Source organism: Cavia porcellus, unplaced genomic scaffold, assembly GCF_034190915.1.
Source record: "Cavia porcellus strain 051 isolate PalLab524CR breed Dunkin Hartley unplaced genomic scaffold, mCavPor4.1 scaffold_23, whole genome shotgun sequence".
Classification (NCBI taxonomy): Eukaryota; Metazoa; Chordata; class Mammalia; order Rodentia; family Caviidae; genus Cavia; species Cavia porcellus.
In genome coordinates this window covers 54,966,060-54,993,295 of record NW_026947506.1, presented here as the reverse complement: position 1 = coordinate 54,993,295, position 27,236 = coordinate 54,966,060, and the positions used below count along the sequence as shown (strand labels likewise).

General features: G+C 44.1%; 2 protein-coding genes across 4 annotated transcripts; both read right to left on the bottom strand.

Moving 5' to 3' along the window:
• LOC106026756 (zinc finger protein OZF-like) lies at positions 1-7,759 on the bottom strand. 2 transcript variants are annotated; one of them, XM_063234447.1, is made up of 3 exons: positions 7,661-7,759; positions 3,724-3,816; positions 1-2,019 (listed from the first exon to the last, which is right to left on the bottom strand). In XM_063234447.1, the coding sequence occupies exons 2-3, from the start codon at positions 3,759-3,761 to the stop codon at positions 588-590; spliced, it is 1,470 nt and encodes a 489-aa protein (XP_063090517.1). In that variant the 5' UTR covers positions 3,762-3,816; positions 7,661-7,759; the 3' UTR covers positions 1-587. The 2 variants fall into 2 exon arrangements, with proteins under 2 accessions (XP_063090517.1, XP_063090516.1); XM_063234446.1 differs by lacking the exon at positions 7,661-7,759 and adding an exon at positions 4,057-6,549.
• Positions 6,744-27,110, bottom strand: LOC100718469 (zinc finger protein 883-like). Of its 2 annotated transcripts, none has more exons than XM_063234439.1 (4): positions 21,562-27,110; positions 15,259-15,385; positions 13,190-13,282; positions 6,744-11,476 (listed from the first exon to the last, which is right to left on the bottom strand). In XM_063234439.1, the coding sequence occupies exons 1-4, from the start codon at positions 21,640-21,642 to the stop codon at positions 9,864-9,866; spliced, it is 1,914 nt and encodes a 637-aa protein (XP_063090509.1). In that variant the 5' UTR covers positions 21,643-27,110; the 3' UTR covers positions 6,744-9,863. The 2 variants fall into 2 exon arrangements, with proteins under 2 accessions (XP_063090509.1, XP_063090510.1); XM_063234440.1 differs by having other exon boundaries at positions 21,822-27,110.
• Between the last annotated feature and the right edge of the window lie 126 nt (positions 27,111-27,236).

The following is a 27,236-nucleotide window of genomic DNA, read 5'->3' as shown; positions in this document are numbered from 1 at the left end:
TTTTTACACTTTTATATTTACCTTTATTCCTTGTGTGAAAGTATGTGTGAATTCCTAGTTAGGCAACATAAGTTGGAAAAATCTCAATATGCTTGCTGGGCATAATGATGTATAAATTTGGGAATGAAGACAGACTAGTAACTTCCCCCAGAAAGCTCTCTCATATTCATAAAGTGACTCAGTAACAGCGGGCTATTGGTGCAAACAGGTCATAGACAAAGTAGCAGACTATTTCTCATTTGTGTAAAAAATAAGAAGTGCTGAGGCAAAGCTGAAAGATCTATGTTCTCTTCATCTATCTGAAATCACAGTGAACATCTCCCACGTCTACTTCAAGGTCATCCTGAAGGTCAGTAGTTCTTCAGTCTCAAAAAACTTTAGAAATGTGAGAGGATGGCATGCTCATTGTCATTATGTTACCGGGATGGTATGTTATGTTCATCACATGTGTATGCATGCCCCAGGCAGAAACTGCTCAATGAAAAGCCACACTAAGGCAAGGATAGGAATTGCAGGCTGTTTCCTAGAGAAGAGTAAATGGTTTCTGGAGGGCACACAGCTAGTCTCTTCCACACAAGATTTTTCCACTATATGAATTCCCTGTTTGCAGAGGTGTGACTGGAGAAAGTATTCCCACCTTCACAGAAGCTTCCCCCATGGTGAGTTCTCTCATGCTTCCGGAGGTGTGAGGTTTGGCGAAAAGTTTTTCCACAGTGGTTACATCCATAGGGTTTCTGCCCGGTGTGTGTCATCTGATGTTTAGTGAGGTATGACTTAAAGTAAAAAGCTTTTTCACAGCCATTACATTTATAGGGTTTCTTCCCACTGTGTATTACCTGATGGTGAGTGAGGTAAGTCTTCAGGCCAAAGCACTTTCCACACTGATTACATTCATAGGGCTTTGCCCTAGTGTGGACTGTTTCGTGTTTAGTGAGGTATGTCTTCTGTCCAAAAGACTTGCCACACTGCCCACATTTATAGGGTTTCTCACCTGTATAAGTATGCCAATGCTTCGAAAGGTCTGCCTTGTTGGGAAAAATTTTTCCACATTCATTACATTTATTGATTTTCTCTTCCATGTGAATTTTTCGCCAGTGCCTCTGGAGTTGTGACTTCTTTCGAAAGGCTATTCTACATTTAGTGCATTGATAGGGCTTCTCCCCACTGTGAATTTTCTGATGAATGGTGAGAGATGACCTACGGCACAGAGTTTTCCCACATTCTTTACATTCATACAGTTTCCCCCAACTATGAATGCCCTGGTGCCTCACGAGGCCTGACTTAGTGGGAAAGGCTTCCCCACATTCATCACATTCATAGGGCTTCTCAACAGGGAAACTCTGCTGCACAGTCATGGCTGACTCAGTGTGGGACCATTTCTCACACTGCTCGTATGCATAGGGCTCCTTCTCTGAATATTTCTTCTGCTGGATAAGGAAGGTTTTCTCACATTCACCACATACACAGGATTTCTCCCCTGTGTACATCTGACGTGCAGTGAGATCACAGTTGGGATAAAGAGTTTTCCATCCTACCGTAGCAACCAGAGCTGACTTCCCACAGGTTTTCCCAGATTCGTCATGTTCCCAGCAGGCCTGGCCCATAGGAACCCTGCTATGTGTAATACACTCCTTCGGTAATTTCGCCTCCTTGGTGAAGGCTTTCCATTGTCCAGTATACTGAAAATCCGGCTGCCCAGGTGGAAGCTTGGAATGCTGACCAAAATGCACAGCACGCCTCAGGGGTTTCCCAGTTGTATGACACTGATTTGGTTTCTCTCCAGCGCCCATCTCGCCAGGCTCATTGGGGAGATGCTCCCCTGCTGAACAGTTCCCAGGGTTTATTCTCAAATCTAAAACAGGGTTCGAGCTCAGATCAAAATTCGACTCAAGAACTTTGAGCTCAAGTCCTAATTTGACTCTCTCCTCAGCTGCTCTGTTGTTGGCAGTAACAACTTGCCACAGAGGTCTGCCTTGACACTCGTGGCTGCCTTCCATCACGCCATCACTTTCTAGACATCTAAAATGAGAAAAAATAATGATACATCAACCACATGTATGCATTTCTTATAAAAAGCTCATGTAACGCTAAAAGGAATTTTCCCTATCTTAAAAACATAAGGTTCAATGAAAAAGACAAAAAACAAAAAAAAATTCTGGGCTGGGGATTTAGCTCAGTGGCGTAAGCACCTGCCTTGCAAGCAGGCGGTTGTGAGTTCAATCCACAGTACCGATAAAAAAGAAAAAGTATAATGGTTACTGGGTATAAGTATATAGTTTTTCTTCCTGTGGGCTTTAATAAATTATATTGACAGATTTTGGAATATTAAAATGATGTCTCTTCTTTTTACTTCACGGAGAACCATTCCCTTAAAGTACGCTGTCCCTCCTGCCGATACCCTGCTCACTACCCTGCTCTGAAGGTGGCAAGAACATCCTGACCTGCCAGCTGTAGCATGTTAATGAGGTCCCACTGCCTGACACCTAAGCAGGCACACGGCATATGAACAGGGCTGTGCATCTATCGTTCCATTTTCATTCGTCTCTGGGGAATGAATGTAGCCACCTGGGAATTATTAAAATATAAATTCCCTTCTTTTCACTGCAGGCAAAGACAGTATCTTCTAAATTCCTAAACCTACTTCTGCATCTCAGAACCAAAACAAGCACAACCTTGTCCATCACCATGGACGACTGTCTTTCTAGCACCTTCTGAGATCAGGAACCCTGACAATGAACCCCTGTGCTCGAGTAGTCACTGCCTCTGAAGGACACTGCCTCCTGTGTTTGAAAAATGGAGTCCTCTGTACATTTCTCATCCTTGTGGTCAACTCATACTGAACTCCAAACCAGAAATCTCAACTCCTTCACACAGAACCTTTGCATCAGTTGTCCTTGGGGCTAAGGACCCACAGTGCATTGCAAAAGTCTAAGCTTCGCCTCTTCATGCTCCTCTTACTTTCACAACTTCTGACAGCGTGCTTCACACATACAAGGGCACAATTTCCAATACTTAAAACCTGCTCTGGGGCTGGGGGTGGATGTAAGTTGGTAGAATGCTCACCTACATGTGTGAGGCCCCACACTCTCCAGCACCGAAATAACAAAAGAAAAAAGCCCCTTATCAGGCCCACCGGCAGGCTGAGGCAAGAGGATCACATATTTAAGGCCACGCTGAGCAACTCAGTCAGACCCTGTCACAAACTACAACATAAAAAGGACTAGATGCAGGTGATGCTGGGTTTAATCTCAGGGGCAGGGGGTGACTGTGCTGAAGTAGAAATGCATTTCTCAGTAACTGTCTGATATCAACAAAAAGAACCTATAATGGAGGGAAAGATGTAATGAGAATACAACAGCAGCAAAAGCGAATGTCTAGGGCCAGGGGTTTTGCTCAGCTGTGTTAATGCCTGCTTGGCACATGTGAGGTCACGAGTTTGCTTTCCAGTACCAAAAACAAACAAAAACAAAAAACAAAACAGAACAGAAAACCAAATGTCTAAAAGGAGGAACCTAGGGATTAGGTTTGGGGAACACCTAAGAGAATATTCAGTATAATAAAAGGTGGGCCCATTGAATCAGTGCCCTGCATGCCTGATGCATGTAGAACAGGCATCCTGAGGTCTGGAACTTGTGGAAACATTAATGTTCAACATCTGCACACAGCCACTATCTGCTCAGCTCCCCTCCTGCTGGTCTCCCTGCCCAGTGTGCACTGACTGACCTGTAGGCCTCTGACTTGGGGGTTCTTCTCCCATCCATGGCTCTGCTTCTTGCTCCAGTTTAAACATCACTTCAGGTTTGGTGATACAATGTTCTGATAAGAGGAAATAATGTATTGACGAAACTGTTATATTAGCTTTTTTCATTCTGATTTCAGAATGCAAATAGTTGTTTCAAGAGTTATGCAATGAAGATGCCAAATGAACTCTTTGATAGAGTGTAAACAATCACATTTGTCATGGACTAGCAAGTTACAATAATATTACGCCTTACATGTGGTCACATATGTAGTAAGAAGGGGCTTGCTCCAGACAGTGACAAGGATTTCACTCACCCAGCAGCACCAGGCTGTTATAGGTATCTAGCTCACTCCCTGTATTATAGGGTCCTCTGAGCATCATCCAGGACCTGCCACTCCTCCCGTGTGAAGTTCACAAAAACATCATCAAAGGACACCAATACCTGTAACACAGCATTTCTTACTCCTCCGCCCTGTTCACAACAACAGGAACCACAAAGTCTGGCTTTCAAGTGAATAGGAGGCACTGTTTGCAATACACAGCTTGCTTTGTATGTGGGGGGAGAAGGGTCACAAAACTAGCCTGCATTGAAAATATTTATTTACTACTAAATATAGTTTATAGAGTTTACTTTACAAATCTAAAGCCACCATTATTGCTAGGATTTAAAATGTAAATAAAATTATGACTTAAAGGAGCTTATGATCTCGGATGAAGAAAAATAAGTATGAATACATGCCATGCTAATGATCTAGACAAAATGTCAATGTACGTGAAGGAAGAAAGGAGACAATATAGCTCAGTTTTCTGGACATGGTGGTACATGGCTGGATTCCCCACAACTCAGGAGGCTGAGGTAGGAGAATTGCCATGAGTTCGAAGCCATCCTAAGCTACAAAAAAAAAAAAAAAAAAAAAAAAAAATTTACAATGAATACAGGTCACTCTAATACCTGTTATCAATAAATTAAAGGATAAGAAGTGCTGATAAGGATGTGGGTTAAAGGAAGTCCTTACACACTGCTAGTGGGAAGTAAACATTCATACAGTCAGTATGGAAAGCTGCATGGAAGTCCCTCATACAATTCAATGAAATTATTGTATCACCCAACAGTTTCACTACCAGATTCGAGTGTCCAAAGGAAATGAAATCAGAATGCAGCAGAAAGGCCTGCCCTCCTGTCACCAGCCACCTGGATTCCTATGCTCAAGTTCATTTCCTCGCTTTTGACCAAACCAAAGGAGGCCATATACTTTGGTAAAAAGATTTATTATAAGCTTGTTCCAACGAGGTAGAGGGGCCCATTTGCCTCAAAACACTAATTCACTTGTACAGGTGGGTAAGGATTTTTTGATAGTAAAGAATAGAGAGAGAATGCAGATCTCCACACTTGAGTTATCTTTAGCTCTTTGTCCCTTTTCTGTTGGAAAGGAAACTGGGCTTCTGTTCCCTAGGACCAGCATCTGTGTACTGTCTCCATCATTCATCTGGGCTGAGGAGAAGAGGGGATGTTTGTTATGTGCTCAGCAAGAGGAAGTTTGGAGAGGTTGAAAACATGTACCAAATGTGTTTGTTATTTACCATGGCTTCAGAAAGGCCACAGACATTGCGCTCACCACAGATGACTCTCGTCTTTATCTACAGACCAACTCAATCTTATTTATGTCCATTTCCCTAGTGCTGACTTTTACACATTCCTACAATTCCATTTTAATCCATGGATACCATAAAGGTGGTAAAATATAAAACAAGGTCAGGAATGAACAACTCAATGAAGGCTACTTCATTTTCTGTTTTTCTTGGAAACACATAGAGGACTCTGGAGGGACAGCTGAGAGAAGACAAATGTGGGAAAGTCATGCAAGAACAGGGAGGTGAAGTCCTAGATTGCCCTCCTGAAAACATTTCACATATTAAGGACTGAGGGCCGGGGATCTAGCTCAGCGGCAGAAGCACCAACGCGGCAAGCGCAAAGTCCTGAGTTTGATCCCCTGTGCCAAAATATCCTGCCACTATTTTTCTGCAGAAATTCTGATTTTCAGGGATAGATTACTGACATTAGGTGGGAAAACTACCTATTACTCATCCTTTTATGTCACATAATGCACAAAAAATATTAGGGGTAACAAAGGACATGTATTCTTAGGACAAGATATTTTAATGCAATGTTCTAGGGCTGTAACTCTTGCTTATCAAGTGTAACACTCAGGGTTTGAATCGCAGCACTACAAAGTACAGAGAGAAAGTGACCAAATCTGAAAACAAAGTTCCTCCTAAGTTGACTTCAGGATCACCCAACTGATCTTAAAAACTAAGCAAAAACCCTTTTAAATGTGCAAAACAGAAAGCTGAAAAGGGAAGATGTGCCTGACTGCTGCATATCTGGTGAGATTGGTCAAAGTCACTTTTGTAATTTAAATCAATTTTTTTCCATCTTGCTACAACCCTGCAATACTTTGGCTAATGTTTCCAATAATGAGATAAAAGGATTCTCATGAGACACCAAGTTTGTAGACAGGTCAGTTATGGTGAACGTTTTAGAGCTTTCAACTGATACAGCAGCCTGCTGCAGCACATGTGTCACAAGTTAGCCACCACAGGTCGAGGTTTGAGAGCTCACAGAGTAGAAGCAGGTGTGGGAATACGCGTCTTTAGAGAGCATGGTAAAAGGTCTGCTCAGGGTCACAACCTATCCTTCCACATCACACCACACCTTCCAGATCCTTCCTTTAACATTTCCCTTGTACAACTCTTTCACTCTGGAAGCTAGATTTGCGAAAAACTTCTGTAAACTCAAACAAAAACACTAGTGAGGCTACACAGCGCAGTACAAGGAAATGTCACTTGTCGAAGAGACACTAAGAAGCTCACACATACAACTGCCACATCCCAGGACTCCATCCACACACACTCACAATCATTTCTTAGGGAAACTGGGGGAATTCTGTAGGACTGTGCATTAGGGCTCCCTGCAGGAACAGAATCAACAGGAAGCAGTGTGTATGTTTAAGGGGATTTACTAGGTGCTGACAGCGTCAGGAGCAGGGGAGCTCATAATGGCCGCCTAGGCGATGGAGCGTCAGGGGACCCTGCAGCTACTCAGTCCAAGAAGAGGAATCCACAGAACGACAGAGCTCAAGGATGCAGCACCAACCCAAGGTGAAGGGCTGGAAGTTCGCTGGAGACCTGCACGACAGCGAGTCTGTGCAGGAAAACTCAAGAAACCGGAGACCGGGGAGAGGATACTGGATGATAGCAGCAAATGATTGGCCCGCAGGACGTTGCAGCTCTGCAAACCAGGCACACACCCCTCCATCCAAGCCGCAAGCCTATTGGCTGGGGCCACCCACATCCGGGCGTGTCCCTGACCCTCAGCGTGCTGGCCCTCGCGTCAAGCACGGACACATCCACGACTGTGCTTTACTAATCCTCTAGTTGTTTGATCCGTTCAGGTTTGTGGTTTGCGAACTTGAGTCGCGGACCGCTCATCTCGTCTCACACAGGAGTAGACCGACGACACAGCGAGCTTGCTGGGAGAAGCAGCGTGCTGAGGGCCAGACCTGCCACGCGAACTCGGCGCACGCTGGCCAACTCGCGTGGTCTACAGACGCCGCCTGTGTGGACCTCGCCACTCGCCCGTCTCCCTCGCAGCTCCTGAGGACACGCTCTGCGCACCCGGCGCACGCAGGGCCGAGCCGCCCTGATTAAGCAGTGAGGAAAGCCAGGCCGGGTCGCCCTCGCCCGCATGGGACTCGCGGACCCCGCGCTCACTTCGCTGCCCAGACCCACTCGGGTCGGTCCTCAGCTGTGCACCGCAGGTCCTGCCGCCCACACCCTCCCGTGTTCCCGCTGCCACCAAGGACAGGCTATTCGTCCGGCCCCTCAGGGTTTAAATTGGCGTCTCTCCCTCCCACTAACCTTCAGTGACTCGGAAGAAAACTCCTCAGCCTATAAAGTAACTGTAGGGCGGGGCGATGCCCGGAACTTCCGGTAAAGATGGCCGTTATTTTCCTGGACCACTTCTTGTTCTGTGATGTAAGTATGATGTAAGCTGTTAGACTGTATTTCCCACAATTCTCCGCGCGGTCCTGCAAAAAATAAAGTGGCTCCTGCTGGAGGGCATGACCAGCATCCTGGCACTGAACATGAAGACTGCTCAATTACACAGTATTCGGCACACATGCCCATTTCAGTGTCTGTGTAAACATGAGGACTGAAAAAGGGAGGGCAAATTCTGCTTGCAGATTCCATTTTACTGAGTGGGATGAAACAAGAACCACCGATCGGAGATGTTGAAGTTAATCTAGACTTAAACCATTAAACATTACGTATCTCATGTGTGCTTTTCTATGAAAATGTTTTAGAACCACTCTCTGGCACTGCTGCAGACTTTGGGAAAATATGTACATTAGAGTTTGGTAATAATCATAGTACAAATCCACATACACTAGAAGTAAGCACATGAATGTAGTAAGGCACAGAACAAGACACAGAGGCTGGTCTGGCATGTAATGTGAAAAATTTTTTTTGGTGCCGGAAATTTGAACTCACTACCTTGTGCTTGCCAGGCAGGTGCTATGCCACTGAGCTATATCCCCAGCTCAAAAATTCTTAATTTCTATGCCTTGAATATGGTTTGAGTGAACCTTTAAAAGGTGAGGCCTCACTGGGCTATTTCTACAACTCAAGCCCAGTTTCAGCAGTAAATTGCAAGTGAGTGAAATCATACCTCAAAATATTTTTTAAAAACTGAGAATGTAGCTCAGTATGAAGGCCCTGGTTGCAACCCCAGGACCTCACAGGCACATGCATGCATGCCCACACACTGGCTGGAAATACGAGCTCCTAGGTTCAATCCCCAGTACTAGAAAAGAACATAGTAGAGCTGAGTAGGAGGGACAGAGTCACTACTAGCAGTGCCACAGAAAGGAACAAATGCTTGGGTAGAGTTGTTGTAGGAATGGTTATTATAAAGCAGGGCCTCTCAGCACACGTGGCCTCTTCTGCCCACGGCGAGCTTCCTTTCCATATCTGCAGCATGATGTGAACCAGCCAAGCAAGACAACATAGAGGCTGAAGTACTGCAGCCACCTTGACTTATAAAGTACCAGGACTCAAGGGTTTTGTCATAGCAACAGAAAATGGATTAATGCACTAATCTTAAGCCACAATGTTTACTATACCAGCTGCATTTATCACCTTCACCTAGTTATTCTGGGCCTCATGAACAAGCATTTCTAACATAAAAATACTCTGAGGAAACCCTGCACATTTCAGGGTCTGTGCTGTTTTCTGCAGTCTGTGTAGCTATACCACAGGCCTCTAACAACCAGGCAGCAGTAACCAAAACATGACTGCACATAGTCCAATGCAGGGAATAGCACCACTTTTCATTACTGGTACTCAAATATTTTGTATTTTGAATACTACCTCCAGCATTGTTACTATTGTACTGAGAATACATCTGACACATAAATAAGGGAAAAACTTCACTTCAAGCGCTGACTCAGTAAAGGTAACAGATTGACATTATTCTCAGTGTTCCATGAAATATCACTGTCAGACGTGAAACCTCAAATTTGTTTCACCCTTTCTTTCCTGATTGCTTCTAAGAAAAACTGACTTAGAGATGAAGTGACAACACAGGCTTCTCTTCTGTATAAATCTGTGATACACAAAGGCCGCTAACTTCCTTCAGAGAGATCCTGAAGTGAATCCTAACAGTGGGCCACTAGTGTTATAATGCAAACAGATCACACATAAAATAGCAGAAGAGTAGACATTTATTTCTCACTCGTGTAACAAACACAAGTACTGAAACAGAGATGGAAAGCTCTCTTCTCATATGTCTTAAATTACAGTGACTCTCCCACCTGTACTTAAAGACCATCCTGAGGTCAGTAGCACTTTAATCTCATAAAACATGAGAAATCTGAGAGGACAGCATGGTCGTTACTTTTATGTTGCCAGGCTTGTATTAATGCCCACCATGTGTCTGCATTCCCCAGGCAGAACTCAGGCCACAGTAAGACAAGGTGAGGAAATGCAGGCTGGGCCCCAGAGAAAAGGAAATGGTTTTTGGAGGGTACATAACTAGTATCTGCCATACAAAACTTTTCTACTATGTGAATTCACCAATACTTGCTGAGGTGTGCTTTGAGCAAGTTTCTACCTTCATAGAAGCTTCTCTCCCATGTTGAGTTCTCTCATGCTTGCTGAGGTGCGAAGTCTGTCGAAAAGTTTTTCCACACTGGTTACATCCATAGGGTTTCTCCCCAGTGTGTGTCATCTGATGTTTAGCAAGGTATGACTTATAGGCAAAGGATTTCTCACAGTCATGACATTTATATGGTTTCTCCATGGTATGTGTCATCTGATGGTTAGTGAGATAAGTCTTCTGACCAAAGGATTTTCCACACTGATCACAACCATAGGGCTTCTCCCCAGTGTGTGTCATCTGATGCTTAGTGAGGTAAGTCTTCTGACCAAAGGATTTCCCACACTGATTACATATGTAGGGCTTTTCCCTAGTGTGGACTGTCTCATGTTTAGTGAGGTGTATCTTCTGGCCAAAAGATTTGCCACAGTGACCACATTTATAGGGCTTCTCACCTGTGTGTGTACGCTGATGCTTAGTAAGGTGTATCTTCTGGCTAAAAGATTTTCCACACTGACCACATCCATAGGGCTTCTCACCTGTGTGTGTACGCTGATGTTTAATGAGATGTGACTTCCTGTGAAAATATTTTCCACATTCATTACACTCATTACATCCTTTGGGTTTTTCTTCCATGTGAATTCTTGCCCAGTGCCTCTGGAGTTGTGACTTTTTGCAAAAGGCTACTGAACATTTAGTGCATTGATAGGGCTTCTCCCCACTGTGAATTTTCTGATGAATGGTGAGACATGACTTACGGCACAGAGTTTTCCCACATTCTTTACATTCATACAGTTTCCCCCAACTATGAATGCCCTGGTGCCTCACGAGGCCTGACTTAATGGGAAAGGCTTCCCCACATTCATCACATTCATAGGGCTTCTCAACAGGGAAACTCTGCTGCACAGTCATGGCTGACTCACAGTGGGACCATTTCTCACACTGCTCGTATGCATAGGGCTCCTTCTCTGAATATTTCTTCTGCTGGATAAGGAAGGTTTTCTCACATTCACCACATACGCAGGATTTCTCCCCTGTGTGCATCTGACGTGCAGTGAGATCACAGTTGGGATAAAGAGTTTTCCATCCTACCGTAGCAACCAGAGCTGACTTCCCACAGGTTTTCCCAGATTCGTCATGTTCCCAGCAGGCCTGGCCCATAGGAACCCTGCTATGTGTAATACACTCCTTCGGTAATTTCGCCTCCTTGGTGAAGGCTTTCCATTGTCCAGTATACTGAAAATCCGGCTGCCCAGGGGGAAGCTTGGAATGCTGACCAAAATGCACAGCACGCCTCAGGGGTTTCCCAGTTGTATGACACTGATTTGGTTTCTCTCCAGCGCCCATCTTGCCAGGCTCATTAGGGAGATTCTCCCCTGCTGAACAGTTCCCAGGGTTTATTCTCAAATCTGAAATAGGGTTTGAGCTCAGATCAAAATTCAACTCAAGAACTTTGAGCTCAAGTCCTAATTTGACTCTCTCCTCAGCTGCTCTGTTGTTGGCAGTAACAACTTGCCACAGAGGTCTGCCTTGACACTCGTGGCTGCCTTCCATCACGCCATCCACTTTCTGGACATCTAAAATGAGAAAAAATAATGATACATCAACCACATGTATGCATTTCTTATAAAAAGCTCACATAAAGCTAAAAGGAGTTTTCCTTATCTTAAAAACATAAGGTTCCACAAAAGTCATAATGGTTACTGGGTATAAGTATATAGTTTTTCTTCCTGTGGGCTTTAATAAATTATATTGACAGATTTTGGAATATTAAAATGATGTCTCTTCTTTTTACTTCACGGAGAACCATTCCCTTAAAGTACGCTGTCCCTCCTGCCGATACCCTGCTCACTACCCTGCTCTGAAGGTGGCAAGAACATCCTGATCTGCCAGCTGTAGCATGTTAATGAGGTCCCACTGCCTGACACCTAAGCAGGCACACGGCATATGAACAGGGCTGTGCATCTATCGTTACATTTTCTTTTTTTTTTTTGGCTTTTTTTCATTTTTATCGGTACCAGGGATCGAACTCTCGACTGCCTGCTTTCAAGGCAGGTGCTTATGCCGCTGAGCTAAATCCCCAGCCCCTATCGTTCCATTTTCATTCGTCTCTGGGGAATGAATGTAGCCACCTGGGAATTATTAAAATATAAATTCCCTTCTTTTCACTGCAGGCAAAGACAGTATCTTCTAAATTCCTAAACCTACTTCTGCATCTCAGAACCAAAACAAGCACAACCTTGTCCATCACCATGGACGACTGTCTTTCTAGCACCTTCTGAGATCAGGAACCCTGACAATGAACCCCTGTGCTCGAGTAGTCACTGCCTCTGAAGGACACTGCCTCCTGTGTTTGAAAAATGGAGTCCTCTGTACATTTCTCATCCTTGTGGTCAACTCATACTGAACTCCAAACCAGAAATCTCAACTCCTTCACACAGAACCTTTGCATCAGTTGTCCTTGGGGCTAAGGACCCACAGTGCATTGCAAAAGTCTAAGCTTCGCCTCTTCATGCTCCTCTTACTTTCACAACTTCTGACAGCGTGCTTCACACATACAAGGGCACAATTTCCAATACTTAAAACCTGCTCTGGGGCTGGGGGTGGATGTAAGTTGGTAGAATGCTCACCTACATGTGTGAGGCCCCACACTCTCCAGCACCGAAATAACAAAAGAAAAAAGCCCCTTATCAGGCCCACCGGCAGGCTGAGGCAAGAGGATCACATATTTAAGGCCACGCTGAGCAACTCAGTCAGACCCTGTCACAAACTACAACATAAAAAGGACTAGATGCAGGTGATGCTGGGTTTAATCTCAGGGGCAGGGGGTGACTGTGCTGAAGTAGAAATGCATTTCTCAGTAACTGTCTGATATCAACAAAAAGAACCTATAATGGAGGGAAAGATGTAATGAGAATACAACAGCAGCAAAAGCGAATGTCTAGGGCCAGGGGTTTTGCTCAGCTGTGTTAATGCCTGCTTGGCACATGTGAGGTCACGAGTTTGCTTTCCAGTACCAAAAACAAACAAAAACAAAAAACAAAACAGAACAGAAAACCAAATGTCTAAAAGGAGGAACCTAGGGATTAGGTTTGGGGAACACCTAAGAGAATATTCAGTATAATAAAAGGTGGGCCCATTGAATCAGTGCCCTGCATGCCTGATGCATGTAGAACAGGCATCCTGAGGTCTGGAACTTGTGGAAACATTAATGTTCAACATCTGCACACAGCCACTATCTGCTCAGCTCCCCTCCTGCTGGTCTCCCTGCCCAGTGTGCACTGACTGACCTGTAGGCCTCTGACTTGGGGGTTCTTCTCCCATCCATGGCTCTGCTTCTTGCTCCAGTTTAAACATCACTTCAGGTTTGGTGATGCAATGTCCTGATAAGAGGAAATAATGTACTGAAGAAACTGCTATATCAGGTTCTGTTCAGAGTGAAAACAGCGCCATTTCAACACCTGTGCAATGTAGGTCCCAAGGTGAACCCTTCATTAGAGAGAGGGAATGATCACATTCTTCATAGACTAGCAGCTTATACTGTTCTGGTTTATATCTAGAAGTCTCCCCAGGGTTGTCTGGGCTCATAGGTGGGCCTTTGGGGAAGTCATTGGGTAACAGTTCTTTGGCACTGGGATGTGGGTGTGTGGTACTGAATTAGTCCACTGACACGTTTAAAGCTGGCTGTGATGCTGGGAAGTGAAGCCTGGTGTGACAGGTGGGTCACTGCTGACCTGGCCTGGAGATAGCTGAGCTGGCCTGGAGACAGATATCATTCCTTCCTTCTTCCTTGAAGCCATCTTACTTCCTGCCAGCCACACCTCAAGCTTTCTCCTCTGCCATTCCCTCTCTGCCATGCCATCCTGCCTTGGAGCCAGTCAGCTCTGGACTCAAGCCTCTACAAACTGTGAGCCAGATAAACTTTTCCTCCTTTAACTTGTGGATGTTGGGTATTATGTCTCAGCGATGAGATGGTAACTAAGACATTAAAGCATTAAGCCTTACTACTGCTTCTTAAATAAATAGACACGTCTCAGATGAAAAAGTAGAAATGGAAAGCAAGTGTAGGACAATCAATATTGTTGGTCATTCAAGAAATACAAATTTTGGGCCAGGGGTTTAGCTGAGAGGTGTAAGTGCCTGCTTGGCAAACTCAAGGTTGTGAGCTTGATCCCTGGCAAAAAAAAAAAAAAAAAAAGAAATACCAATTTTTTTTTTTCTTTTTCTTTTTTCTGGTACTGGGGATCAAACTCACGACTGCCTGCTTGCAAGGCAGGTGCTTATGCCACTGAGCTAAATCCCCAGCTCCAAGAAATACAAATTTTAAAACACTGAGATTCCACCTCACTTCAGAAAGTATGGTTACTATCCAGAAATCGCCCAATAAGAAATGCTGGTGGGCTTCGGAGAAAAAGGGATCCTTTTCCACTATTGGTAAGAATGTAAGTTGGTACAATCAGTGTGAAGATTCCTCAAAAAACCAGGACTAGAGGCCCATTGGACTCAGCTATTCCCCTTATTGATATCTTCCTAAAAGAATAGTATGAGGCCAGGTATGGTGGGGCACACCCGTAATCCCAGCACTCGAGAGGCTGAGGCAGGAGGATAACATTGAGTTCGAGGACAGCCAGTGATACACAGAATTCGAGGCCAGTTTGAACTGCATAGCAAGACCCTGTCTCAAAAAAAAAAAGGATAGCATCATACCGCAGCAATATATACACACTCAGTGTTTACAGCAGCACAATTTGTAATGGCTACATCTTGGAAACAGCCCAAATGCTCACAACTGATAAATGGGTGAAGATGTGTGTGTGTGTGTTTTTTAATACAGTAACGTACTACTCTGCCAAAAAAGATAAGCTTGAAACATTTCTAGCTAAATGGACACACCTTGAGATTATACTCTTAAGTGAAATAAATTGGACACACTTGTAAATATCACATTGTTTCTCTGGTATGAGAAACCAAAAGTGTAAATAAGGATCAAAATGTATAACAGATATTGTGGAATAGGAAGAAAATGTTCAAATGTGAAGGGAACCTATGGAGGGGGGAGAGGGAAAGGAAAAACAGGAAAAGAAAAAATGAGAAAAGGAAAAATACAAATAAACTTTTGTAAATAAGAAGACAGGAGAGGACAGAAATGGGAAAAAAAGAATCAAGTTAAATCATGTATAGGTACAAATTCCCTATGATGAATGTGATCAATATGTATACCTAAAAGGTACCAATAAACTTAATTAATTTAAGAAAAGAAGAACTGTTATAGACAAAATAGGAAAAAAAAAGCCTTATATGAGGTCACTTGTGTAGTAAGAAGGGGCTCACTCCAGAGAGTGACAGGGATTTCACTCACCCAGCAGGACCAGGCTGTCATAGGTCTCCAGCATCACGTCCCTATACAAGGTCCTCTGAGCATCATCCAGGACCTGCCACTCCTCCCGTGTGAAGCTCACAAAAACATCATCAAAGGACACCAACACCTGTAACACAGCATTTCTCACTCTTCTGCCCTGCTCACAACAACAGGAACCACAAAGTCTGGCTTTCAAATGAGTAGGAGGCACTGTTTGTGATACACAGCTAGCTTGGTATGGGGGGGAGAAGGGTCACAAAACTAGCCTGCATTGGAAAGCATTTGTTCACTACTAAAAATAGTATTACAGAGTTTTCCTTACAAATCTACAGCTACACTTACTGGTAGGGATTAAAATGTAAATAATATTTTGTCCCTTAAAGGAGCCAAGATCTGGTATGAAGAAGTAGTATGAATACTGCCACACTAACCTGTTCACACATAAACTCACTTAGACACAATGTCAACATAAATGAAGCAAGGAGAGAATATAGTTGTTCAGTTTTACATTGTGAGGGTACACTGAACTCCCAAAGCTGTTAGCTTTTCCCTCTGCAAACCAGGTCCTCCCCTGACTACAGAGGAACAGCGTTACTGTGCTCAGTGGCACAGAGTGAACGCAGTCACATTAATCAACAACCACAGTGTCGTGTCTGGGTGGATGAACCTGGTCTGGGATGGGACATAACACAACACTGAAGGAACCAGCCAGTGCATGATTCTGCATTTATACTTGAATATATTCCAACAGAAACACAGGGTAGGCATCTGTCAATTTTTAGTTATGTTTAAGTTGACACCATGCACACAGCCCTCCTCTATGACCTTCCTGTGAGCCACATGACTCCCCATGTTTGCTCCCGGTGAGCACCGCGACACCCCAACCGGCAGGGTGTAAGTAACAAGGTCCGGGGAGAACAGATAGGTTTCCCGGGCAGCTCTGCGCTTCCACAGTCAGCTCCTAGAAGGGAAACCAGAAGGTTCCTGGGAGCATCAGAGGGGACAGAGCCAGGTGAGACACAGTGACCTCCAGCAGCACACAGAGAAGCAAAACCACACAAGAGGTAGGCAAGTCCTCAGCAGACCACACAGAAGAAAAAGCAAGGACAGAAGCTGCTGCCAATGTGCTGAGAAGGGGCTAAAAAGGGACATTTTCCTTCCTGGCTGCCGGCATGACTGCCGCTAGCTACACACTGGGATCATAAAGTGGACTCTGGAAAGCAGAAGAAGACTTTGATGGCCAAGTGACACAGATGTTACACCATATTTAGAGAAATGTCCAGTACCTAATGTTGGATTTCAGCTGTCAATTTCACATACACACACACACACACACACACCCTAATTCCAGAGGTGAGGAGAGTTGCAAACTGAAGATAAAAAATAGGCCCCTCTACCTCCTCGGAGAGAGCTTTTTAAATAAATCTTTTTACTTTTTTTTTTTTTTTGTCTTTTTCGTTTTTATCGGTACCAGGGATTGAACTCACGACTGCCTGCTTGCAAGGCAGGTGCTTATGCCGCTGAGCTAAATCCTCAGCCCCAAATCTTTTTACTTCTTTACCAAAATATATGGCCTCCTTTAATTTGGTCAAGAGCAAGGAAATGAACCTGAGCGTAGGAATCCAGGTGGCTGGTGATAGGAGGGCGGGCATCTCTGCTACATACTGGTTTCATTTCCTTTGGACACTCCTATCTGATAGTACAACTGTTGGGCGATACAATAATTTCATTGAATTGTATGAGCAACTTCCATACTGGTTGTACTAGTGTTTTTTCCCCACCAGCAGTGTGTAAGGGTTTCCTTTAATCCACATCCTCCTCAGCATTTCTTATCCTTTTACTTACTGAAATCAGCCATTAAGTAGAGTGACCTGGATTTTTTTTTTTTTTTGTTTTGTTTTTTTTGTAGCCCAGACTGGCCTCAAACTCATGGCGAGCCTCCCACCTCAGCATCTGAGTGCTGGAATTACTGGCATGATTTTGATTTGCATTTCCTGATAATGTTTTAAAATTATTTTTTATATCTTCATTCACCATTCGTATGTCTTCTTTAAAGAAAAATGTTTATTTTAGGTCTGCTGACCCATTTTAAGATCAAGTGGTTATTATGTTATGATCTTCCTATGAAGTCTGAGATTGTTATATTTTAATTGTTGCCCCAGAATTTTTTAGGTCAGTTCCTATAGATTTTTATGTAGAAGATCACACCATTTCTGGACAAGGTTAGAGTAATTTTCCCCTTCCCAATCTGAAACATGTTTTATTTCACTTTCTCACATTACTGTATTAGGTGATGTATCCATTTCAGTATGATGTCCTAAATGAGTCATGGAAATGTGTCGTCTTGTTTCTATTCTTTCTGGTCATCTTTATTTACTGTTAAGCATGATGCTGTGGTTCGCCCGTGTGGTATGTGCAGGAGCTGGAGACAGCAATACACTGTACCCCACCCCCCCATGCAGCGCTCAGTCATCACCTCTGGTCTGCTTCTGAGCCTGGCCAAATCTCATCATGAACCATACTGCTAAGGATTACATAAACGTTCAAAGTTTACCATCTGAGGGGCCAACGTCCTAGCTGTCAGGGCCACATGTGGCTCAAGTCTGCAGCTCTGACACAGGTACATAAATATGGGCCATTGGGGGACATTTTACATTCAAACTAAAGCAACCTGTAACAGGTTCTTTAGTTGCAGTGGGATAGCAGGATATTTTTATTTTTAAATATTAAAAAAAATTAGTGGGGCTGGGGATTTAGCTCAGTGGCATAAGCGCTTGCCTCCCAAGTGCATGGTTGTGAATTCGATCCCTAGTATCGGGAAAAAAAAATATTAAAGAGGCTGAGGCAGGAGGATTGCTGCAAGTTCAAGGCCAGCCTGGGCTACCAAGTGAGTTCCAGGACAGCATGAACTGAACGGTCAAATTCTGCCTCAAAAAAAGATTAAAAAGTAAACAAACAAAACAAAACAATATACAGGTTTCTATTATAGAATGATTATACTCATCATGAGAAATTGGTACATGTACATAGCACAATTTAACCAACTCCTCTGCGATATTTTTTTTTCCTCTGTGATATTTTTAAAAGTACATTGTCAGCTGGGCATGGTGCTGCATACCTGTAATCCCACTAAGGCAAGAGGACTGCCGTGAATTCAAGGCCATCCTGGGCTATATAATGAGATCCAGTCTCAAAAAAAATCAAAGGAAAGGACAGTTTCGTACCCTTAAGCACCTTCAGCATTTTTCTCCATTGAATTAAAAATGTAATGTTAATAGAGTTCTCAGTATTGAACTTTCCTTCAATTGTAGAATAAACTCAGGAATTTTCTTGGTCTTTGTAATTTATTTCTTGTCCTCTTATCAATAAATATTAATTTCCCCAGATTCTTCTTATCTTTCTCCTTCAGTCTCCAGGGTTCTTTTCAACCATTTCATTCATTTTAATGATACCAAGCAGTAACAAATTCTACATGAATCAAACAAAATATGCACAAGGTCTTTATCAGGAAAACGATAAAGCTCTGATTATCAAAATCTAAGAACAGTAAGTGGAGACACACTGCATGTTCACAGATAGGAAGACCAAGTTTTGAGACTGAGACAGCTGTGGTGCTGTTCCACCAGCCATACAGACACTGCCCAGCAGCAGACCCACACAGGTGCTGATTCCTGACCTACGAAGCTGTGACCCATAATGAGGATTCCTGTGCAGGCCAGGAAATTTTGTGGTACGTTGATGAAGAGGAGATGGGGCTAGGGATTTAGCTTGGCGGCATAAGTGTCTGCTTGGCAAACAGAAGGTCCTGAGTTCAATCCCCAGTATAAAAAAAAAAAAAAAAAGAAAAAGATGAAGAGGAGGATATCATTCCAGCATCTTAATAGTCATCAGATACCACAGAGTACCTTAACTTCAAACATTGAGTATGTAGATTAAGACTAAAACTTAGGCTTATAATAAATGCATTAGAGGCCATGCCTGGATGTGTACTACGAACTGAGAATGTCCAGTGCCAGTCCAATTTTCACTCTTACTCCAATATAAACTACAAGAACAGTGCAAAAACAATGCTGTGACTACTGTACTCAACTACTTTTCCCTATTCATTGTAAAACAATTAGGGAATATACCAGAGGAATCAAGTGCACTATTTTTAAAAGTCTGAGAATGTGACAGTTCTTTTTGAACCACAATCATACAGTTGCATATGATTAATAAGAACTACATGGCCAGGCATGGTAGCACACACCTGTAATTCCAGCATTAGGGAGGCTAAGGCAGGAGAATCACTGAGTTTGAGGCCAGCCTGAGCTATTAAGTGAGCCCAAGGCCAGCCTGAACTGCATAGTGAAACCCTGCCTCAAAAAGAAAAAAAAAAAAAAAAAAAAGAGGAACTACAGGTGGAAGCCTGGTATACTGGCACAACTAGCATAGTCCCAGCTACATCAGTATCACTATGCTGAACAATTAGAAGTTCAAGGTCAACCTGAGCCTTGGATTCAACAAGATCTTGTTTCAAAATATTTTTCATAAGGTCTATGGAAAACAATGCGGTAGCATGCATTGTAGTCCCAGCACTTGGGGAGGCTGAAGCAAAAGGATCACAGGTTCAAGCCTAGACCTACTTAGTAAGATTCAGGCTCAACATAAGAAAAAAAAATTTTTTTATAGGTACCAAGGATCGAATTCACGACCATGTGCTTGCAAGGCAGGCACTTATGCGGCTGATCTAAATCCCCAGCCCTAAGAAAACTTTTTTTAAAAGGCTGGGGATGGGGGCTGGAGATTTAGCTCAGCGGCATAAGCGTCTGCCTTGCAAGCAGGCAGTCGTGAATTCGATCCCTGATATCGATAAAAAGGAAAAAGCCAAAAAAAAAAGGCTGGGGATGTAGTTCATATGAGGACCCTGAGTTCAATTCTCAGTATAGGAAAAAACATAAAAGCTACAGACAAAAATCACTAACATACGTATAAATATATAAATTTTGAAAATACTTGTTTCTCATTTTTGTTCTCTGCCTCCCCCTTTATTGATCTGCATTCAAATGTATCCCCCTCTTTTTATTTTTTATTTATTTACATTTTTTTTGTACTGGGGACTGAACTCATGATATCGCACTTGCTAGGCTGGAGCTAAGTCCCTAGCCCTCCCCCAGCTCCTGAATGTTTTTTCCAACTAACCCCTGAGGATGTCACATACTGTATATCAGCATCATTCCAAAAGGACTGAACCTCATTCCTGAGGAGGATTGTTGCGAGTCCGAGACCAATCTAGGCTATAAAGTGAGCCCAAGGCCAGTCTGAAATGCACAGTGAGACCCTGTCTCAAAAAGACAAAAAAAAAATTTTTTTTCATTGGTTCACAAGCATGATCAGCTTCTTTCCCCAGACTGGCACTTAAACAATAAAATAAAATGAAAAGAATGTTGAGCGGGTACAGAAGTTGACACCAGATGGGATTAGATACAAGGCAGAGGGAGTACAAGAAAAAATTCATTTTTCAGGATTGGGCTATTGGCAAGGTTTGATACTGTATTTAGAAGAAAGCTGTGCTACTTCTTTTGTATTTGTTGAGGTTGAAATGTCTTTTGGGAAGATACACAAATGGTCCAAAAGGGAGTTAAATCTGGGACTTCAAATTCTGGTCTAAGGCTGAGGGAATAAAAGGAAGCTGGAGAGGAGTGCACACCCCAGATTGCTAAATTTACCTAAGAGAAATGCAGAACGCAAAGAATGGGATCCACGATGTGCAAAACTTGGAGGAGCCATGCGAATTAGCAGAAAAACACAAAAGAATTTAAGGAAGCAAAGAAAATATCACCGACGACACAGCGAGCTTGCTGGGCCAGAGCTGCCACGCGAACTCGGCACACGCTGGCCAACTCGCGTGGTCTTCAGACGCCGCCTGCGTGGACCTCGCCACTCGCCCGTCTCCCTCGCAGCTCCTGACTGCACGCTCTGTGCACTCGGCGCACGCAGGGCCGAGCCGCCCTGACTAAGCAGTGAGGAAAGCCGGGCCGGGTCGCCCTCGTCCGCATGGGACTCGCGGACCCCGCGCTCACGTCGCTGCCCAGACCCACTTGGGTCGGTCCTCAGCTGTGCACTGCAGGTCCTGCCGCCCACACCCTCCCGCGTTCCCACTGCTACCAATGTCAGGATACTCGTCTGGCTCCTCAGGATTTAAATTGGCGTCTCTCCCTCCCACTAACCTTCAGCGACCTGCACGACAGCGAGTCTGTGCAGGAAAACTCAAGAAACTGGAAACCCGGAGAGGATACTAGATGACAGCAGCAAATGACTTACCCGCGGAACCTTGCAGCTCAGCAAACCAGGCACACGCCCCTCCATCCAGGCCGCAAGCCTATTGGCTGGGGCCACCCACATCCGGGCGTGTCCCTGATCCTCAGCGTGCTGGCCCACGCGTCAAGCACAGACACACCCACGACTGTGCTTTACTAATCCACTAGGTGTTTGATCCGTTCAAGTTCGAGGTTTGCGAACTTGAGTCGCGGACCGCTCATCTCGTCTCACACAGGAGTAAACCAACGACACAGCGAGCTTACTGGGAGAAGCAGCGTGCTGAGGGCCAGAACTGCCAGGCGAACTCTGCCGCACTCTTGGCGCACGCTGCCAAACTCGGATGGTCGGCAGACGCCGCCTGTGTGGACCTCGCCACTCGGCCGTCTCCCTCGCAGCTCCTGAGGACACGCTCTGCGCACCCGGCGCACGCAGGGCCGAGCCGCCCCTAAGCAGGGAGAAAAGCGGAGCTGGGTCGCCCTCGCCAACACGGGACTCGCGGACCCCGCGCTCACGTCACTGCCCAGACTCGCTCGGGTCGGTCCTCAGCTGTGCACGGCAGGTCCTGGCGCCCACAACCTCCCGCGTTCCCGCTGCCACCAAAGACAGGATACTCGTCTGGCTCCTCAGGATTTAAATTGACGTCTCTCCCTCCCACAACCCTTCAGACACTCAGAACGCAGCCCCTCGGCCAATAAAGCAGCTGTAGGGCGGGGCGATACCCGGAACTTCCGGTAAGATTGTTGCTGGAACTAAATCGGTGCACGAAAAGTACTAAAAGCTGTTTCCGGTTCTTGTGGCGTGGTGAGTTTTTAGACTACATTTCCCACAAACCCCCGCGCGGACCCCCAATAACAAAAGTTGTGGTTGGTTATAGTTAGTCTCTCTTGCGACGGAATGCTGTTTGTATTTGTAAGCAAAGGTCTTCCCATCTTTTACTTTTTTTTTTTTTTGTATCGGGGATTAAACTCACCACCTGATGCTTGCCAGGCATGTGCTTGTGTCGCTGAGCTACAGGCCAGAGAAGGCCCCGGTCTTCCCATCTTGACCACACTAAGCCATATCGCCAAAGCATTATTATTGTTTTTCTGTCTTTCCTTATTGATGACAATGTCTCGCTAAATTGCCCAGGATGGTCTCAAACTTGTGATGCTCCTCCCACATCCACTTCAATGGCTTGGATTGCAGATGTGCGCCAGCACATTTAAAAGTATTGTAATTATGAAATCCAACTCCGTTGTGCACAGCTACTTTCTAGTATGTGAAAAGTCCTATCAATTTTATGTTTGTTAACAAGAAGTCCATATGCTCTCTTCAAATCCATTTAAGAGGCATTTGCTCTAGATGGATAGTAGTGCTCACCTGTAATCACGGCTAATTTTGGGGTGCTGAGCAGGACCACAAATTAAAGCCAACCTAATCAAATTAGTGAGACTCTATCTGAAAATTAAAAATAAAAAGGGCTGTGTAAGAAGCTCAGTGCTAAGGTCTTGGGGTCCACTGCCGATCCCCTAAAATAATAAGAAAAATTAAAAGATAAAAAGATCTGATGGATCTCAGTTCTCAATCCTTTGCCAACATGAATCAGGCCCTGGGTTAAATGCCCAGTAAGAGAGAAAAAGAAAATATTCGTTGTCATTCATTTACTTGTGGACATTTGAGTGGCTGTAATAATCCGCTGGAAATATTCCTGTCCTCTAGGTACTGGAATAAAACCTTAGAGAGGTGCCGTCTTAGTTACTTTCTTATTGTTGGGACAAAAATACCCAGTACGCATAAGTTAAAGGAGGAGTGGTTATTTTAGCTCACACTTTGTAGAGGTTTTAGGTCATGGTTCGCTGGCTCCAAAGCAGATTGGAATGGCAGAAAAGAAATAGTTCATGGCAAAATAGGCAGGAAGCAACAGCCATCAAAAGAGGAAGAATATACATAGATCCTTCCAGGCCACACACACAATGACCCACCAGGCTTCACCTCCTAACATCACACCCGTTAGTGCACTAATCCCATATCTCAGCTATGATCCAGTCACCTCCCAAAAGCTCCACCTATGTGTATGTGTAAACTGGAGGTGAGAGGGGCATCTAGATATGTCATAATAGGTGCACTCTATAATCCCTGTACCAAGACCCACTCTCATCATAGTACTCCACTGAATATAAATATTTTTCTTATCCATCCACTGATGGATATATAGGCCACTTCCAAGATTTAGTTAGCAGTTATGAGTTGAGCAGCTATAAACAGGGGTGGGCAAAGATCACTGCAATATGATGGCTATACCACTTTTGGGAAGGTGCCTAGAAAGGAATTGAGTAGAACAGAATTTCTATTTTAGGGTTTTTTTTTTTTAGGAATCTCCATACTGATTTTCATAGAACTTAAACTAATGTTGATTGCCACCAATGACGTAGATTCCTTTTCCCCTGAAGCATCACCAGAATTTGTTACTATTTGAGTTCTTGATGATGGCCATTCTTTCTGGAATAAGGTACAATCTCTGTCTTGTATGAATTTGCATAGCAGAAATTAATTTTCAATCATTTAAGATTGTCAATGGGTCATAAGTAATTACCAAACAAGACAATTCTCTCAAAGCATGATAAACTAGGGAACATATTTTAAAAATTTTCTTAATGAAAAACAGCAAAATGCAGAGGATTCAAATTCTGTATAAAACCAAAAAGAGGTATGTAAGAAAACTTGGTGCCAAGTAAGAGAACCCTATTACATCATACTAGAGAAACCTAGAGATAATATGTGATTTTGTAGCAAAAACCCACATTAACAAATGAGACCCTGAAATGAGGAAAATGCAGATAGACCAGCGAGCACAGCAGAGTTTGGAATGAAAGCAGAGACTGAGGTGCTGGTCTGCTCTCCCACCTGCTTGGGAGCCCGAAGCCAGCAGAGCACAAGTTCAGGGCCAGCCTGGGACACAGAGAACACGGCTGAAAATAAAAGAAAGGGCTGTGGGTGTAGCTCAGAGAGAGAGAGCAGCCAGGCTTCAAGGCCCATTACTAGAGAGAAAAAAAAGAGGAAGAAAAATAACAAAAAGTTGGACTGAGGCTTAAATGTCTCTTTATAGAACAAACCCAAGAATACATAGGTTCACAGCTCAATGATAACTGACCTTTAACAAATTCTAACTTTTTTTGGTACCAAGAATCAAACTCATGATCTTGTGCTTGCCAGACAGGTGCTGTGCCACTAAGGTATATCCCTGGCCCAAATTCTAATTTTTTTTTTTTTTTTTTTGTCTTTTTCCTTTTTATCGGAGCCAGGGATTGAACTCATGACTGCCTACTTTCAAGGCAGGCGCTTATGCCGCTGAGCTAAACCTCCAGCCCCATTTTTTTTTTTCCAGTCTTTTTCCTTTTTATCGGTACCGGGGATTGAACTCACGACTGCCTGCTTGCAAGGCAGGCGCTTATGCCGCTGAGCTAAATCCCCAGCCCTCAAATTCTAATTTTTAAACCAGGTGTGGCACATTGCCTGTAATACTAGCACTCAGAAGACTGAAGCAGGATGATTACCATGAGGTCATGGCCAGCCTGGGTTACACAGTGAGTTCAAGGCCAGCCTGAACTACACAGTGAGGCCCTATCTCAAGAAACAAAACAAAACAAAATTTAAAAAATTGTAATTTTTAAAAATGATCAAACTGGGCATGGTGGCACTTGGCTGTGATCCCTGCACTCAGGAGGCTGAGGCAAGAGGACTGCATTGAGTTCAAGGCCAAACTGGACTACAAAGTGAGTTCAAGGCCAGTCTGAACTGTACAGTGAAACCTTGTTTCAATAAGACTTTTTTAAAAATAAGAAAAGGGCCAGGGATTTAGCTCAGTGGTGTAAGTGTCTGCCTGTCAAGAGTCTTGAGGTCATGAAGTTCAGTCCCTGGGAAAAAACATACAAAAAAAAATCAAAGCCTAAGGGCCTAGGATTTACTTAGCCCCATAAACGTCTGAGCGCAAGGTCTTGAGTTCGATCCCCAGTACCAAAAAAAAAAAAAAAGAGAGAGAGAGAAAAACAATCAAAGCCTACGCTAAAGGGGATACCATCTTTTCACTAACTGTATGATACAAAATTAGAAGTTGATACAGTGAACGTTATTTTATCTAATTTAGGATGTCAATGGTTGTAAAACAAGTTTTAAACATAACAAATACACTTCCCAAAGTGGGCATGACTCAAGACTGAGAAAGGATCTCAAGTTCAAGGTGAGATTTTCGTTTTTTAAACATTACTTCAACTATTTAAACACTACGAAAATGAGCCATTCAGATACAGCTGAGAACAAGAATTTAAAGTGCATGCTGCCTTTTCTCCTCAGCTCCAGGGAAACTCCCACGTGGCCCTCCAGTGTTCCCTGGGGTCATCCCAGAGCTCCATGTTTGTCCTGTCAGTACAAGAATTTCCCCAAGAAAATAAACCCCGGTCTGTACAGGAAATACTATGGCATACTATAATGATGCATACCCAACACTACAACAAAGGGAATGTTCACTGCCAAAATATTTGAGAAAGTAAAACGTGCAGCAGACTTTCTCCCCAACATTAACAGAAGAGGAAGCTTCTCTGGGTCTTTCCCTCCTGGCCACCCCCAGGGGTTGCAAAGTAGGACGGGTCCTGGAAAGGGAGCTCTGGTCCTCACCCTTGGCAAAGCCTGAAAGTCTGAGCAGCACACTGGGCTCTTGGTGAGAAGCTTGTGCGCCCTCTGCTGGGTCCAAGAGTCAATGCAGGACTCTGAGGGCTGAATTTAGAGTGGGGTGTCTGTGCGCTGTGCGGTTCCACAGAATTACTGAAACTGTTCTGCTCTATAGCTACATTACCAGGAAAGTCTCGTGAGCTCACAGGTGCCACTCTAGGGAGGTGACAGGGTCAGGAGTGTGAGACACTGCATTACTGCACTGATGGGCTTTTAGGTGGGTGTAATGTTGGGTGAAGCCAGGTGGAAAGAGACAGGTACTGGCCGTGGCCTGGAAGGTATGTATTATGTATGTCCGTTGCGCCTTGCTGGCTGTCACTTTCTGCCTGTGATGCCCTCTGCCATGCTGTCCTGCCTTGGAACCAGCCAACCAAGAACTGAAGCCTCTAGAACCCTGTGAGGTCTAATAAATCCTTCCTCCTATACTATGTGTGGGTGGCAGGGACGGCAGCCAAGCAAAGAATGTAACTAAGGCATCCGCATGACCTGCGTGAGTGACTGAGCAGCCCAGGCAGCGCACATCTGTGCAGCTGAATAGCTACAAGTAGAGCAAGAGGAACCAGTGCCTGGATACATAGATGGGTGAGTGCAAGAAATCAGTGTGGGGGGACCGAGAAGAGGGAAAAATAGAAAGAATGAAGCTGTGTTACGTACATGTGCATGTTACGTGTTACCCTTATGTACAACCCTCCATGACAAATATAATTGTTACATACCACAAACATGTACTAATAAAAGCTAAGGACAAAAAGGGGCTGAGAGAGAAAATGATGGATCCTGGAAAATCTAGAGATGTTGCCAGGAGACAGAGTGACTGAATGCCACAGTTTTTTGTTTTTTTTTTTATCAGTACCAGGGATCGAACTCACGACTGCCTGCTTGCAAGGCAGGCGCTTGTGCCACTGAGCTAAATCTCCAGCCCCTCGCCACAGTTACTTAAGGGCTGAAGAAATGTCCTGACACTGGCTGTGAAG